This window comes from Canis lupus, chromosome 26 (assembly GCF_048164855.1).
Source record: "Canis lupus baileyi chromosome 26, mCanLup2.hap1, whole genome shotgun sequence".
Lineage (NCBI taxonomy): Eukaryota > Metazoa > Chordata > Mammalia > Carnivora > Canidae > Canis > Canis lupus.
Genome location: NC_132863.1, coordinates 45,821,900 through 45,838,540, shown reverse-complemented (window position 1 = coordinate 45,838,540; position 16,641 = coordinate 45,821,900). Strand labels below are relative to the sequence as shown.

Genomic DNA, 16,641 nt, shown 5'->3' with positions numbered 1-16,641 from the left:
TATATGCAGTGGTACATATACGCACGAATATATATTTACATATATTACGAGATACATGTGCAGCTTAGGCTAAAACTGTTAACTCTGTGCGTATTCTTATCATACAGAATGAATCAAGTGCTGGATTTTTTTAAAAAAAGATTTTATTTATTTATTCATTAGAGACACACAGGGAGAGGCAGAGACACAGGCAGAGGGAGAAGCAGGCTCCCTGCGGGGGAGGCAGAACTCAATCCCAGGACCCTGGGATCATGCCCTGAGCCAAAGGCAGACGCTCAACCATTGAGCCACCCAGGTGCCCCACAAGTGCTAGTTTTTACCACAGTCTTTTTCCACCAGACCAAGAACAGCACCACACAATCCATTTGGATTTCACAGCTTGATCACAGGATTGGAGACCCTTACAGAAATATTCAGTGAGTTGATTTGTTTTCCCATGAGTGGCTCCCAGTCCCTAGCTATTGAAATGATTGCCTTAGAATTGGTTTTGTCTTCGAGATCTATCCCTTGTTGGTTTTCTCTTCTCAGTTGTAAACTGCCTCAATTCCCACAGAGTCACCCCCTGGTGATTCGGTCTATGATGGAGGAGGTCTCTAGCATCACCCTCTCGTACACTGACCAGAGCGTGCATCTTCTCCTAAAGTTTCCATTTCACTTTTGTGGTGCATTTTCAGCCACGAACAACCAGTGAGAGATGAACCAGCAAACACTAGGGCCCCACAGGTGAGGATCTAGGCCAGTGTTCTCAGCATCAAGTTTGTAACAAGTATTTGGTTCCGTAATGAGTATCTTCATGTTTTGATAATTCCTGCTCCCCTGTGCAACCACATTAGAGCAAGGACTCAAAAAAATGAAAAGTTAGATAAGAGGTTCCCAGTCCCTCTAATGCAGAGGCCACTATAGTTTAAATGTCTGTATCCCCCCACCTCGACCCCCCCAACCCCCCGCCAACACAATTGATATGCTGAAATCTTAATGCCCAGCATGATGGTATGAGCAGGTGGGCCTTGGGGAGATGCTTAAGTCATAAAAGTGGAGTCCTCCCAAATGGGATTACTGCTCTAATAAAAGAGACCCAAGAGAACTCCCTTGGCCCTGCCCTTCTGCCACAGGATGCAGCAAGAAGTCACGATCTGAACATGCTGATGTCCTGGTCTCAGACTTCCAGCCTCCAGAACAGTGAGAATAAGCCATTGTGTATAAGCCACCCAGCCTGTGATATTTTGTTACAGTAGCCCAAGCAGACTAAGTTGTATAGACACTCACACACACACACACACACACACACACACACACACAGTACAATATATGGTGTCTATTAAATGCCAACAGGAGCACCAAAGCAGAAGCAAAGCGCTGTGCCAAGCTCGGGAAGAGGCATGTCAGTGAGGTACTCAGAGGAGTGGAGTATTTGCTCAGTCTCAAGATGTGAGTAAGACTCTTCAAGGCAAGCAAGGGGAAGTGCATTCTGGGCAGAGAACACCATGTACAAAGTTCAAGGGTGTGGAAATGTGGGGCCTACTGGGGACAGTGAGTAACTGATGCAGCCAAAGGGTTTAGTTGAGTTGGGGGATGGAAGGACAAACGATGGAGTCCAGACAGGAAGACTGGGCCAGATTCTAAGGGCCTGGTAGTCACAGCCCAGGGTTTCCACACTGCCACACTACTGACATTTGGGGTGAGGTACCTCTTTGTCACAAGGGACTGTCTCCATCCTGGGCACCACAGGGTGTTAGCAGTGTTCCTGGCTCCCGCCTGCTAGGTGCCAGGAGCAGCCCCTCCCTGTGCATGACAGCCAAAGAGGTCTCCAGACACGATCACACATCCCCTGGAGGAAATCGCCCCGGTTGCGAACCACTGGAGTAGTATAAGCTCCGTGTGGATAGGGATGGCCTCAAACAGATGATCTGAGGCCATTTGTTGAGTGAATAAAGGAGCAAAGGCAAACAGATTAGAGAAAGAACACACTCTCTGAGTGCAGATGAAATACAGAGGATTCATGGGAATGAATGGCATTCTTTTAAAGAATTCCATTTCTTTTAAAGAGAAATGGAGGCAAGTGGGGGAAGTTGACAGTGAATTCAGAGATAAAGGTCATTGCCAAGAGGTTCAGAGGAAAAGGTGGGTTTGCAATTTGCAGAGGATGGATAAGAGTCCGAAAAATATAGAGAAAGCTTGGAGATGAACCCCAAAGTGAGGCATCCCCTCTCCTAGAGGACATGAAAGACAGCAGGAGCCCACAGGCCTACTGTTTTAATAGTTAGGAATTAGCATATATTTTTTTTTTTAAAAAATACTAATTTTCTATTGACAGTAACTCTGTAAGTGTCTTTGCAAGGAAGCTGATGGGAAAAAAAAAAACTAAGTAATAATGGGACAGGTTAGATAGGGCAAATTGTGAAGATGGCACGTGAATGACTAAAGTTTGGAAGGACATGAAAGGAGCCGGGGCTGAGCTGCCGTTGAAGCACGTGACCTCATCCACCTGTTCTGCCAGGCCTGTCTCTGGACCCCACTATCAGCAGTTGCCAGCAGCCTCATGCTCTGCCATGGAGCCTGCTCCAGGGACTGCAGTTCACAGCCTTGGTCTCTTTGCTCCAAATGTCCAACCTTCACTTTAAGTGTCTTCTAGTTATTTCTTGACTTGTGCTTTGCATCCTCAACTGGAAGTTCCTTGATGGTTGGAATCACACCTACATTCTTCCCTCCCTCACCCCACCCTCCATCCCGAGGCACAGGGAAGGGTGTGGAGAGACCCAGGGATTGGGTGTCATCCCCGCAGCAAGTGCCACCAGGGCCAGTCATCTACTTTGTATCGAGTCAAAGTAATGACCTGCTAATAATTTCCCTGTTTCTGGGACAGGCACAGTCAGTGATACATTTCTTAGGTATTTAAAAACCAGTCATTTGTTTCCTCTGTGTGTTTTTAAGTGAGTCTCTGACAGATAATCTACGTAAAGGTCTTGCTCTCCAAATCCAAGTACCAGGTGGTATTACTTCTACCTTGGGGAAACACATAGAAAAGATACCTGGGTTCTGAATCTCCATCCTTCCATGCCCCTGCCCCCATCACTTACTCCAGATGCAGCAAGTAAAATCAATAGACTGATACAGTCTGATACAAAATCATTTTCATGATTTTGAAAAACAGGTATCTTGAATTAGAGGGAAGAATAGCAATCTCTAAAATAAACAGAATAGGAATCCTGGAGCTCCAGGAATAGCAGGGACAGGCTGTACTGTGCTGTCGGGTCCTGAACCAGTGTTTTAAACACCCGGCAACATTAACTTCACATCTTAATCAAGGCTGAGCCACTCTTTAAAGCATTACCTCCCCAAGAATTCACTCCAAGTACCACAGGGCTTTTTTTTTTTAAGTCCTAGGTACCACAAATTGCACTTAGCAACTACCCAACCATATTATTTCCTTCCTGCCTAATGTAATTTTTCTGTTTTTCTATATAAAGGACTTCAGCTATTTAAAAAAAATATATCCTCCCTCTTAAATTAACCTGGCTTTTATTTGTTTTTAACAATCAAATGAGCTAAGAGCAAGAATGAGGCAGTGCCTCTAACTGGCTTCTAAGTAACCAGATGTAAAGATTTTGCTCCATAGCCATCATTTAAAATGGCAAATTGTTCTGTTAGGGACAAGGACAGGAGGGGTGGAAGAGGAGGGAGGGCGGAACCTGAAAACTAGGCCCTGCACTTTGTCCACTGGACAAGGCTCACCTGCATATGACGTCACATGGCATTCCTGCCTGCCCTCACTTCTTAGTCATTCACTCACTTATGCAACCAATAATTATTGTGTAGGTATGGGGAGGTCATTGAAGAAGTCTGGCAAGAGCCTCACCCTTGAGGGCTTGCAGTCTAGTGGAGTTAAACAGATAAACTAGATGACTTCAGTAATTCGCTCATTCCACAAACAATTTTTATTTTTCAATAAGTAATCATTGAACCTTTACTATATACCAGGTATTAAGAATCATTTATTGAGCAAAACGGCCAAGATCATCACCTTCAAGGACTTACATTCAAGTGGAAGTTAAATAAACAAGACTATCTCAGAGGGTGATGCATGCTGAGAAAAATGCAATGGAATGTTGTGATGGAGGAACTAGGACTTGGAGGATCTCTATAGTAGGGTGATGAAGGAATCTTTCTCTTGGGGTGACATCTGAGATAAGACCCATCTACAAACTCAGCACCATGAAGTTTTCACTTCTGTTCCAACTAGCACCCATGCTTCCTAAGTACACCCTTCATTTGGGCACCCATCACACAGTCTGATGTTAGTTTCTCTGTGTCTGTATGTCTTCTGCCCACCCAAGGTCATAATTGCTGGGAGGACAAGAGGAAGGAGTACAGAGCTGATTAGCTAGTTGGTTGACTGGATGACTTTGGGGTCCCCATAGTCCAGTCCAGGTTGAGACAGGAGGTGGCTGGCTGGTTGGTTGGTTGGTTGGTTGGTTGATTGGATGACTTTGAGGCCCCTACAGTCCAGGTTGAGACAGAAGGTGGCTGGCTGGTTGGTTGGTTGGTTGGTTGGTTGGTTGACTGGATGACTCTGGGGCCCCTATAGTCCAGGCTGAGACGGGAGGTGGCTGGTTGGTTTATTGGTTGGTTGATTGGATGACTCTGGGGCCCTCACAGTCCAGGTTGAGACAGGAGGTGGCTGGCTGGTTGGTTGGATGACTTTGGGGCCCTGACAATCTCAATAGAGAGAAGAGGTGGCTGGTTAGTTGGTTGGATGACTTCAGGGGCCCCCCAGTCCCAGTAGAGAGAAGAGGTGGCTGGTTGGGTGATTGGCTGACTCTGGGGCCTCACAGTCCAGGCCGAGACAGGAGGGGGCCGGCTGGTTGTCTGGCTGACTTTGGGGCCCCCACAGCCCCAACAGAGACAGGAGGTGGCTGGCTGGCTGGCTGGTTGGATGACTTTGAGGCCCCTACAGTCCAGGCTGAGACAGAAGGTGGCTGGCTGGCTGGTTGGTTGGGTGATTGCATGACTCTGGGGCCCTCACAGTCCAGGTTGAGACAGGAGGGGGCTGGCTGGTTGGTTGGATGACTTTGGGGCCCCCATAGTCCAGTCCAGGTTGAGACAGGAGGTGGCTGGCTGGTTGGTTGGTTGGTTGGTTGGTTGGTTGATTGGATGACTTTGAGGCCCCTACAGTCCAGGTTGAGACAGAAGGTGGCTGGCTGGTTGGTTGGTTGGTTGGTTGGTTGGTTGACTGGATGACTCTGGGGCCCCTATAGTCCAGGCTGAGACGGGAGGTGGCTGGTTGGTTTATTGGTTGGTTGATTGGATGACTCTGGGGCCCTCACAGTCCAGGTTGAGACAGGAGGTGGCTGGCTGGTTGGTTGGATGACTTTGGGGCCCTGACAATCTCAATAGAGAGAAGAGGTGGCTGGTTAGTTGGTTGGATGACTTCAGGGGCCCCCCAGTCCCAGTAGAGAGAAGAGGTGGCTGGTTGGGTGATTGGCTGACTCTGGGGCCTCACAGTCCAGGCCGAGACAGGAGGGGGCCGGCTGGTTGTCTGGCTGACTTTGGGGCCCCCACAGCCCCAACAGAGACAGGAGGTGGCTGGCTGGCTGGCTGGCTGGTTGGATGACTTTGAGGCCCCTACAGTCCAGGCTGAGACAGAAGGTGGCTGGCTGGCTGGTTGGTTGGGTGATTGCATGACTCTGGGGCCCTCACAGTCCAGGTTGAGACAGGAGGGGGCTGGCTGGTTGGTTGGTTGGTTGGTTGGTTGACTGGATGACTCTGGGGCCCCTATAGTCCAGGCTGAGACAGGAGGTGGCTGGGTGGTTTATTGGTTGGTTGATTGGATGACTCTGGGGCCCTCACAGTCCAGGTTGAGACAGGAGGGGGCTGGCTGGTTGGTTGGATGACTTTGGGGCCCCGACCATCTCAATAGAGAGAAGAGGCGGCTGGTTAGTTGGTTGGATGACTTCAGGGGCCCCCCAGTCCCACCAGAGAGAAGGGGTGGCTGGTTGGGTGATTGGCTGACCCTGGGGCCTCACAGTCCAGGATGAGACAGGAGGGGGCTGGTTGGTTGGTTGGATGCCTCTGAGGGCCCTACAGTCCATGCTGAGATAGCAGGCGGCTGGTTGGTCGTCTGGATGACTTCAGGGCCCCCACAGCCCCAACAGAGGCAGGAGGGGGCCGGCTGGTGGTCCGGCCGACGTTGAGGCCCTACGGCCCAGGCCGAGAGGGAGGGGGCGGGCTGGCCGCCCGATTGCACTCTGGGGCCCGACAGTCCATGTTAAGACAAGCAGCCGCACGGCAGGGCCCGGGTGCAGGCGGGTCTGCTGCCGCCCTCGGCCGCCCGCGGGGCCTAGCAGGGCAGGAGCGCGCGAGCCGGCGGCTGGGCCCGGCCCAACTCTGCGCAGAGGTCAGCGCTCCCCGCGCTCCCCGCGCTCCCCGCGCCGCCCGCGAGGGGGCGGGCAGCCGGCCGCGTGCCGCGCCTGCGCAGCACAGCGCAGCGCCTACACCGGCGGCCCCGGGCGCTGCCCCCGAACTGCGCCGGCGCGTTGCGCCCGGCGCTAAGGGGCGGGGCCTCGTTGCGCCGCGCGCCGGGCTGGGGCGACACCCGGACGGGATAGGGCGTGAGGCCGCGCGTCGGGACGTCCCTGGCGTCGGGCCCCACGGCGCGTGCGCGGTGCGCGGTGCGCGGCCGGCGGGGCGGCTGCGGGGGCGGGGCGGGGGCAAGTGTGGCTTTTTTGCCTCATTGTCCCCTAGCGCCGCCCGGACGCCGCGCGGGCCGCCGGCACCATGAAGATCTGGACTTCAGAGCACGTCTTTGAGTAAGTTTGGGGCGGGGGGCGGGGCGGCGGGGCGCACGGGGCAGGCGCGGGGTGGGCGGGCCGTTTTGGCGAGGCCGGGGCGCCCCTCAGGAAGCTTCCAGGCGCCGGGCCTGGTGGGGGCGGGGCGGGACCCGGAGCCCAGGTGGGGGAGGGGGGACCCGGAGCCCAGGTGGAGGGACGGGGACCTGAAGTCCAAGTGGGGGAGGGGCGGGGGCCCGAGCCCAGGTGGGGGAGGGGGGACCCGGAGCCCAGGTGGGGGGGCGGGGACCTGAAGTCCAAGTGGGGGAGGGGCGGGGGCCCGAGTCCAGGTGGGGAAGGGGGACCCGGAGCCCAGGTGGGGGAGGGGCGGGGACCGGAAGTCTAGGTGGGGGAGGGGCGGGGACCCGAAATCTGCGGCCCAGGCTCCCCCCCGCCCCCCGAGACGGCCTGGGACCTCCGCCCCGCCGCCCGGGCTGGGGGGGGGGGTCGGCACGCGGTCGTCGGCCGTGCCCGGGGAGGGAGGCCCGTGCGTGTCACCTCCGGCCGCGCGGTCCCCGCCGAGCCACGGGCGGCGTCGCGTGCGGTGCCTGCGGGGTGAGCCGGGGTGCGGGTCCGGTTCCCCGAGCCCCGCGACCTTGGGCCTCCCCATGTTGCGGGGACGGGACCCCTCCTGCTGGCTCGGCGCTCCGCCCGCGGGGAACAGCCGTGCAGCCGCGCGGACCAGCAGCTGCGGCGTTTGGGGCGCTAAGAAGCGGTTAATCCGTTTAAGTTACTCCGGGGAAGCAGCCTCCACTTGAAAGCCGCCCTCGGCCTCCGCTCTGTTGCCCTTGACATTTGAGTCCGTTTTTGAGCCGTCTGCTCCGTCCCGCCCATCTCGCTGCTCTTGCCACACTGGTTTAGTTTTTATAGCTTTGCAGTATGTTTTAGTCTGACCATTTGATTAAAAAAAAAAAAAAAGAAAACAAAACAAAACCATGTTTCCAAGGGCAGTTTCAAAAGAAGTTGGAAGCTTTTTCCGTATTCAGTGAATCAGGCCCCATCCAGGAGGGTCCTGGGAAGTATGATGTTAACCTCGGGGAAGATTCCTTTTTTTCCCTAATGCTTTCACTAATGCTTACAGTCTTTGGGGGTAAAAAAAAAAAAAGACTCTAAATTTGCAATCTTTCTCTTTACCCGGTTGCAGTCTTTACTACTATGTTTCGGCCCTCGGGATCATGGATGGTGTCTTGCTGGCAGTCCTCTTGTGGATTTCGGTGCTTCAGAAGTTCTTTAAACTTGATTACCACCTCTTAGAACTTGATTCTGCGGCACTTGGGTGGCTCAGTGGTTGAGGGCTGCCTTGGGTTCAGGTGGTGATCGATCCGCATCAGGGAGGTCCTGGGTTTGAGTTTGGCATCAGGGTCCCCACAGGGAGCCTGCTTCTCCCTCTGCCTATGACTGCCTCTTTCTCTCTCTCATGAATAAATAAATCTTTTTTTTTTTTTTTTAAGATTTTATTTGTTTATTCATGAGAGACACAGAGAGGCAGAGACGCAGGTAGAAGGAGAAGCAGGCTCCATCCCGGGACCCCGGATCACACCCTGGGCTGAAGGCAGGCGCTAAACCGCTGAGCCACCCAGGGATTCCCCAATAAATAAAATCTTTAAAAACAAAAACAACTTGATTCTGTCTTCCTGACACACTTCTCCCTGCCACCGCTGTCTCCATTCCTTCTGCTTTTAAGTGTTTTCCTCTCTTCCCCTTCATTGTAAATGTTTAAGAAGATTCTGTTAATGGGCTTCTTGTCTTGGATCTCATCAGTGATTCTTAATCTTCTTGCTATACGTCTCTCTGAGATTTGGTGAAAGCTCTGGGATCCTCCTCCCAGAAGACAGACTTTAAACAAATGCTAGACGTGTCCTGGGAGAAGCAGCTCCAATCCCGATTCTCCCAAGTAATCTGGGCTGTTCAATCAGGGTCCCAGCTAATACATACTTATGACACCCAAATCTGTATCATGGGCTCCAGCCTCTCTTGAACTTCAGATCCTTATTTTCAGGTCTTACCAGACATCTCTGCTTACATGTCCTATGGGCTCTTCAAACTCGGTCCTGAAATGGAAGTTACCATCTCCATTCCCAAATCTTAACCATTGTCAAGTGTTTCCTATCTTTTTTTTTTTTTTTTAAGTGTTACCTATCTTAAGGATGCTGCTGTGTGCAACATCAAAGTCCTCATTCAGTGGCTTCCCCGTATTTGTCCAGCACTTCCTTCTGAGGCTTCACATATAGTTGGCATCCAAGTGGAGCCATTCATGGATTCCCTTAACAAATAGGAATAGAGCCCTATGTGCCAGGGCTCTTTGAAATGGTTACATATTGGTAGATTAATCAAGATGTTGTTGCTGCCTGGCTGGAGTTAAGTGTATCTAAATGTCTACCCACCTCACTTTATAGGTGAAGATATTGGGCAGTTGGGTAAGATTTCCTTCTGCCCTTTGGTGCCATTCTGAGTGTCTTCCAGCGTCAGGTCTTTTCACATGACTTCATTAGTGGGGTTCAGATTAATTGCTGGAAGACTGTTAATGTGCATCCTGTGTAATGTTTGAGCTGATTGTGTTTCATGAAGCAGTCTTAGTTCAAGTTAAGTCAACACCAGTGTTTTTGAGTTGGCTCAGAGAAGGACTATATTACAAATAATACATAACCACTCCGAAGCCATGTGCAATTATTAATTTTTTAGAGGGGATGGGGAAAAGAGATAAGTGCAAGGAAGCCAGCTAACCGTGGTATATGACTAGATGGAGACAGGGACAGGGTTCATCTGATTTTCATTTTAGATAGTTGCCTTGGTAACAATCTGAGTGCTCGGCCTGTATCACTTCTATTTGTGGGGACTGTTTAGATTTATGAAGTAGCTCCCCTTATATAGCTGCATTGATTGCTGAATAAGGCTTGAGATTAAAAACAGAATGAGGTTCATTTATATAATAGCAAAAATGAAAACATTAAAAATAATGTCTATTTTTAATGGACTGGTTGTCCAAGGTTCTGGGAAATGAATGGTGTTGAGATTTTCCTTCTATTGGCAAGAAGTAGTTGTCAGGCTTAGTTCTCTGAAAAGTTGAACTGGATTAATGGCCTACCTATTTTGCTTTTAGAAAAATAAAAAGTAATGCTGTGTGGTTTATCGGTAAATGTGGTTTGAAACATTATCTCCAGATCTTTTTTTCCTTTCAACGAAGACAAGAGCGCAGATAGGGTAGCATCAGACTGCAGGTGGGCTCAATCACGTCTAATACGCATTGTCCTTAATAAGGAGCTCTTTTGAAAAGGATGGCTTTTGTACCAGCATCTTATTCACACAAGTTGTGAACAAATGTACATCACATTTTGAATCATCCAAGCACACGGGCTTTTTCAAGAAGATAATATTAAGAGAGAATGTTAGAAAAGAGTATATTAAGAGCGCCTTAAAAATACTTTATGATATTGAGTGACCTTTTCAAAACAAATCAGAATCACTCCTTTGGGAAAAGCCATGGATAAAGATTGGAGGGGCCACTGTTATTTATTACCTTAACATAGAGAAAAAATATTTTAATTTATAGTATTTAAATCAATAATACTTTGGGTCTTTTTGTAATCCCTAATAAAAGAATTTATGGTGTCTGTAAGTTCTACTTTTGTTACATCTTTATAGCTTTTTGGAACTTGGACCAGACAAAACAACAAATGGTATAATAATAACAATTTTTCCTGTTTGTTTTTGTAGAACATATTTTTTTAAAATACATTTTTATGAATCCATGGTTCTTAGAAACAATTTACATGTGAAAGTGAACATGAGTAAATAGGAAAGATTATTTAAGAAACTGTACTCTAAAAAAAAAAAAACTGTACTCTAACGCATTATAGGCTATTTATATCTCTATAAACCTCAGTTGTACCATAAAGCCTGCATGCTGAGAAAACACAGAATTCTATATATGTTCAAAATGTAGATTGAGCTCCCCAAATCATTTTTTAGTCAGGGTTTTAGAAAAATAATTTTCCCTAGTTAAATTAATTAAGCTTCAACTATAAAGAATGATTTGAAGGGTTATAAAAACGGTATAATTTATATGCATATTTTTCAAATATTTGGTTTTTGGTTCATGTCGGCAGCCACCCATGGGAAACTGTTACGACAGCTGCAATGCAGAAATACCCAAACCCTATGAACCCAAGTGTGGTTGGAGTTGATGTGTTGGACAGACATATAGATCCCTCTGGAAAGTTGCACAGCCATAGACTTCTCAGCACAGAGTGGGGACTGCCTTCCATTGTGAAATCTGTAAGTGTGTCTTTATTCCTGTGGAAATGTGACTGCTGTAGAGAAGTTTTCTAAACCACATTATAATTTCAAATAGGTTGTGGGAGCCGATTCTGAATGTCATTTTTGCATCAGTTCAAATTGTATTATAATAAACTTGAGTTATGAGTGTATAATGAATTGGAAATATTATTACAGTCTTCATGAAGGCGCCTGATAAAACCTTCTGAAGGAAGCCAGCTAATGCTCTGTAATCTAAAAGGAGTTCTGTTCTGCTTTTCCTGCTTTTGCCAACCACTCCAGGCCAGTAGTGAGATCTGGAGGCTGGGGGCTGGTGGTGATGGTTAGCTGACAGTGGCTGTGGTCCATGGTGGGTCGTGACACTAAGTGAGAGTGTACTCTCAGACTCAGCTAGGCCACAGTCGTTCCGAGGTTTGAGTCTCCTCCCCATACATTTAAAAACAGAATTCTATTCAGTTACATGTGAGCAGGCTTTAATGAGCCAATTTAACCAGCAAGACACTGGAGTGCCAGATGATTACAATGTGAGAGAACTCTGGTATAATAAGCAGACTCCCGTTTCTTTCTCCTTGGGGAAGGGAGGTCCACTCAGAAAACTAAAGGACACATTTTTCAACAGAAGTGTCCTAATTGCTTTGTATGCACAAATGCCTGCGTTGGATAGCAGGGACACAGAAATAAGCAAGGTCAGGGGGGCTGGCTTGAAGTCCAAGCACAGCAGTGACCCTGGACGGGATGCATTATCCTCCCTCATGAGATCGTCGTTTTTCTGTCTGGACAACGAAGCCGCAGCACCCTCTCCCTCAGACTGCTCTAGGAAAATATTGACAGATATTCCCGAGCTCTCCTTTCTCCAGATGCCATGTTTACCCAAATATTCTGATTTCCATATTTCAGGCTCAGTGCTCCGTTGTCACACCTTGGCGGTTTCAGTGTCTGTTTTATACGGCACGCGTTCTCCCCGGGCTGGTCGCTAATTGCCTCTGGGAAGGGTTTTTGTATCTGGCAGTCTCATCTCATTCATGGTGTGTGAATTCCTGTTACCCTCAGACGGTCCTCATTTCTGACCTTTGTCTGATTCCTTCTGTCTTTTATGAAACAGATTTTTTAGTTCAAGATATTAACACATTTTTACCTTCAAATAAAATATTGATACGCTTGCTAAGAAATCCCTCCTCCTCTGATTACTAATTGTGAACGTTTTATTTAGCTTATTGGCGCGGCAAGAACTAAAACATACGTGCAGGAACATTCTGTAGTTGATCCTGTAGAGAAGACAATGGAACTTAAATCTACTAATGTAAGTTTTGGCTCCCATTTGTTTTGATTTTAAACTAATAGCTTTTTTTTTTTTTGTCTCTTTTATGGTTGATGTACAGGTGAATATTTACTCTTCACTGTAGCTTAAGAAATCAATGATTATATGTTGTATTGTCTTTTCCTGTTTGCAGCTTAGCCTCACTGCTCCAGTGAGGCTCCTTATTGTTTCCAGGGGACAGCACACAATAAAATGAATTTGGGATCATGTGCACATTCTTACTGTAATGCTTTTGTCATATTCATTATTTTTATAATAAAAAGGAAGCAGTGAATAGTGAAATTTAAGTTCTGTTTTTGCAATAATATCAAAGCGGTTTATTTGTATAATTACCTAGCATGATTTTGGTTTGTGAATTAATTTCATAAGTGTTTTTCATCTTCGTTCCAAAGTGATTGGAGTTTTTTTTTTCTTTTTTTTTCATTCTGTAGATTTCATTTACAAATATGGTTTCAGTAGATGAAAGACTTATATACAAACCACATCCTCAGGACCCAGAAAAGTGAGTAAAAAATGTTTTGACAAACTTCTTTTACCAGATGTTTTAATTTTTTTATCATATGTTTCTTAAAAAATGAAAGGTCATTCTGAAACGATGTGAATGTATCGTATTCCAGAACTGTTTTGACTCAAGAAGCCATAATCAGTGTGAAAGGAGTCAGTCTTAGCAGTTACCTTGAAGGACTGATGGCGAGCACGATATCTTCAAATGCTAATAAAGTAAGTGAGGCTGCTCCCTGATCCTTATTCAAGGGTTTCCTGTCTTGGAAGAGCTTAGTACCAAGCGTGTGTTTGTCCTGGCAAACAGACTCTCAACCACGATGCAGTGAGAATTCATACAGGCAGTTTCTTGCATAGGCTCTGGGAGCTGGAACCCCTGGATTTATGTGCAAGCCGTAACTCTTCCGGCCTTTCAACCTTGGACAATTAAGTTAACTTTTTCTGTGTCTCAGAACTTTTCTGTGTTTCCCCGTCTGTGAAGTGAAGATCAGTCAGCCATCTTGCTAGGTTGGGCATGAATCGCAAATGAGAAGACCTGAAAAGCATGAGAGAAGTACTTGGTGATGTCACTGTGTACTGTTGTTTAAGATGCCAGTTCTCAGCCTTTTTCATTATCCTCTCTGCCCTGCAACCCAACCCGCAGGTCCATTTTAGACATTCTTTTTCTCTAACGGCCACCAGCACATGAAAGTATTTAACACCATGGAGAGATGAATGAAAGGGTGAAGGTGTACTTTGTACATTAAAAGAGTGAGGATTTTTTTTTTTTTTTTTTTTTTTTTTTACATCTCCCCACCTCTGATATTTGCCCCCTTGGAGAATGCAGGATATAAAACAATTTAAGTTTCAAGAAAGAGATACTTAATGCATTCTAGTCTAACACGTTTAATGGAATTATTCAGCACTGCAAAGATACTTACAGATGTCTTCTCTATTAGTGCTAGGCTAGACTAGGGACTAGCAGGTAACAAAACAAGTATGGTCCCTGCCCTCGTGGAATTAAGAGGAAGTCGACGTTAATCACGTCATTAGGAAAGGAAGAGTACAAAGAGATGCAAGTATTTCATAAGTGTTGAGTGCTGAATGAGGGACACATCGGCTGTGAGGGATGTGCTGGGAAGCCTGTGGCGGAGGGGCTGCATGTGCAAAGGCCCTGAGAGAGGAAGCAGGAAATACTCCTCCTTTCTTCAAGAACCTGCATAAAGTACCAGGAGAGACTGGTTGAAGAGGGAATCGGGGACCAGATCTTTCAGCACCTTATCCAGGATTTTGGTTTAAAATAATGGACTAAAAGAGACCTGTGGGTGGCTCAGCAGTTGAGCGTCTGCTTTTGGCTCCAGGTGTGGTTCTGGAGTCCCAGGATTGAGTCCTGCACTGGGCTTCCTACATGGAGCCTGCTTCTCCCTTTGCCTGTGTCTCTGTCTTTCTGTGTGTGTGTCTCATGAATAAATAAATACAATCTTTAAGTAAATAAATAAAATAATGGGCCAAAAAAATGGGTTTGACCTTTTGACCCCACCCCAAAGGGACCACTCTAACCTGAAATAAAATGATGATCATCATTGAATCGTGGAATCTTTTGAAAACATCCTCTGAATGCAAAATAAAAATGAGTTTTTAGATCAATCCAGTTGCCCAAGGCATTCAATATTTGGTAAGTAATATTAAAGTAAAAAAAAAAAAAAGCAAGGACAAGAACAATCCATCCTGATGAGGTTTAGTTATACTTGTAAATGCTCCTTGTTATTTCCGGATGTGCCATTCATTGGATATGTGCCTCTGCTCTCACTTGGTAACAATCAATGTGTTGGATTTTTTTTTTTTTAAGGGCCGAGAAGCAATGGAATGGGTGATACATAAATTAAATGCTGAGATCGAAGAATTGGCGGCTTCGGCGAGAGGGAGCATAAGGACGCCGATGGCAGCGGCAGCGTTTGTAGAGAAATGAGGCTGAAAATTGGTGCTCCACATCCACTCCCCAGGTCTCTGCAAACCGGCAGTATATTTATTTGTTATTTAAAAAATAAAACTGTATTTTAGGTAGAGGGTTTTTTTTTTTTAATAAGCTGAAGAAAAGCTATAGGACTTCTGATCAAAACACAGAGGTATAGGATTTCTAAATAAAAGGGATCATCTGAAGTATTGTTTGAAATGACCATCTGATTTTGAGGATTCCAGTATTTTGTGAAAATTGAACAGTTTTTGAAAAGTACTTGGAAAATCATATTGGCATATTAAATCTCCTTTAAGGTAGAATGGTAAAGCTTTTCATGCATTGTGAACTCTACCTGGCTTTGGACCAACCTCAGAACAAAGCAGAGCCACCTAAATACATAGAATTACCCTGCTGCAATAAACTGCAAGAGCTTGCACAAGGGAATGCTCTCTAAAAGGAGAAATTATATAGTTTGAAAAGACATATTGTATAAAATAACTTGCTCTGCTATAAACCACCATTAAAAACCAGTGTTTTGTTTTGGTACTTATATTTTCGGAGTGAAAATTATCCCTAAAATAATCTATAATTCCCAACAACCACAAAAAAGTATTTTAATGTATAAAAGTACTGTATTAATTTGCCAAAATTTTGGAACTTAGGAAAGGTACTACCTTCCTCAGATTTGTACTTTATGACTTAGTATGCTTATACCGTGGGCTGGTGATGTTCACTGAAAAAATAAAGTCATTACCGGAATTTTGCAGCACTCTAAACTTAAACAGAAGAACAGCTGTTCACATCTTTTAGCATTTCACATTTGCCTAACTTATAAATTGCCATGTGTCAGAATCATGGCTCTGGAATTGCTAAAGCATGATATGTCAGGTTATTTGAATATAATTACTTTTTGAAGTAATTGTGACCACAAAACATCTTTTTTACATGAAGAGCTGTATGTCATTTGAAATTACTCAAATGATGTCTTTCTGAAGCATAAATCCCAGGTACTTAGTGTTTTTAATAATACGGTGCAACTGCGGGGGGTTGGGGGCGGTGGGGAAGAAAAAAAGAATAATAATGAGAGAAGCAGCATTGACCTAAGCCAACCACTATGTGAAGTGCTTTGCAGCTTATCCTTACGGGAAATCAGTTATTTTGGATGCTAAGGGCAGCTGCAATCTGAAAAATAATCCAGTAAATGTATTTCATATTTTGTAGCAGGCAGTTACCAACCAGGAAATAATATCTTTGATATTTGCAGTTGTTGCATACGGAGTATTTTTGTTAAAAGGTGATTAGCTCTTGCCTTTATTTTACAGTGCTTCATGTAATAAACTCACCGGGTTTCCTGTAAAAGAAACCAGTTAGTATATGTACATAAACCATAGAAATAATATACCAAACTATTTAAAAATTAGTGTTTCTACTTAAAATGTTGTTTAGCTTAAAACTTCTTAGGACATTTGTAAAAGCAACTTCAATGAGGTTTTTGATTATTTTTTGTAACCGGAGATGGTTTTTACAAATGAAATAACGTTTCAATTAAACAAAACATTGCAAAATATTGATCTTTGATAAAAAGTTTACTTGTATAATTTCTGTAAAATTATACTTGTTCTAAAAAAAGGTGTAACGCCCTAATGATAAAAAGATTTCTAAGCAAATTTTTATCCTGTTTGATTTTTTTTTTTACTCTGATCTAATGACAAAACTCCAGAAGTTCTCATTTTCCGCTGTGGTTGAGTAGCCGGCAGTTTGCGGCTCTTCCCTGACGTTTAGCTCGC

The 16,641-nt window shown here is 45.8% G+C and overlaps 1 protein-coding gene across 1 annotated transcript; it reads left to right on the top strand.

Annotated features, from left to right (window-relative positions):
• The first annotated feature begins 6,646 nt into the window (after window positions 1-6,646).
• Window positions 6,647-16,521, top strand: PRELID3B (PRELI domain containing 3B). Its single transcript, XM_072801606.1, has 6 exons — window positions 6,647-6,806; window positions 10,931-11,099; window positions 12,310-12,399; window positions 12,849-12,919; window positions 13,035-13,137; window positions 14,747-16,521. The coding sequence occupies exons 1-6, from the start codon at window positions 6,775-6,777 to the stop codon at window positions 14,864-14,866; spliced, it is 585 nt and encodes a 194-aa protein (XP_072657707.1). The 5' UTR covers window positions 6,647-6,774; the 3' UTR covers window positions 14,867-16,521.
• Window positions 16,522-16,641: the final 120 nt, after the last annotated feature.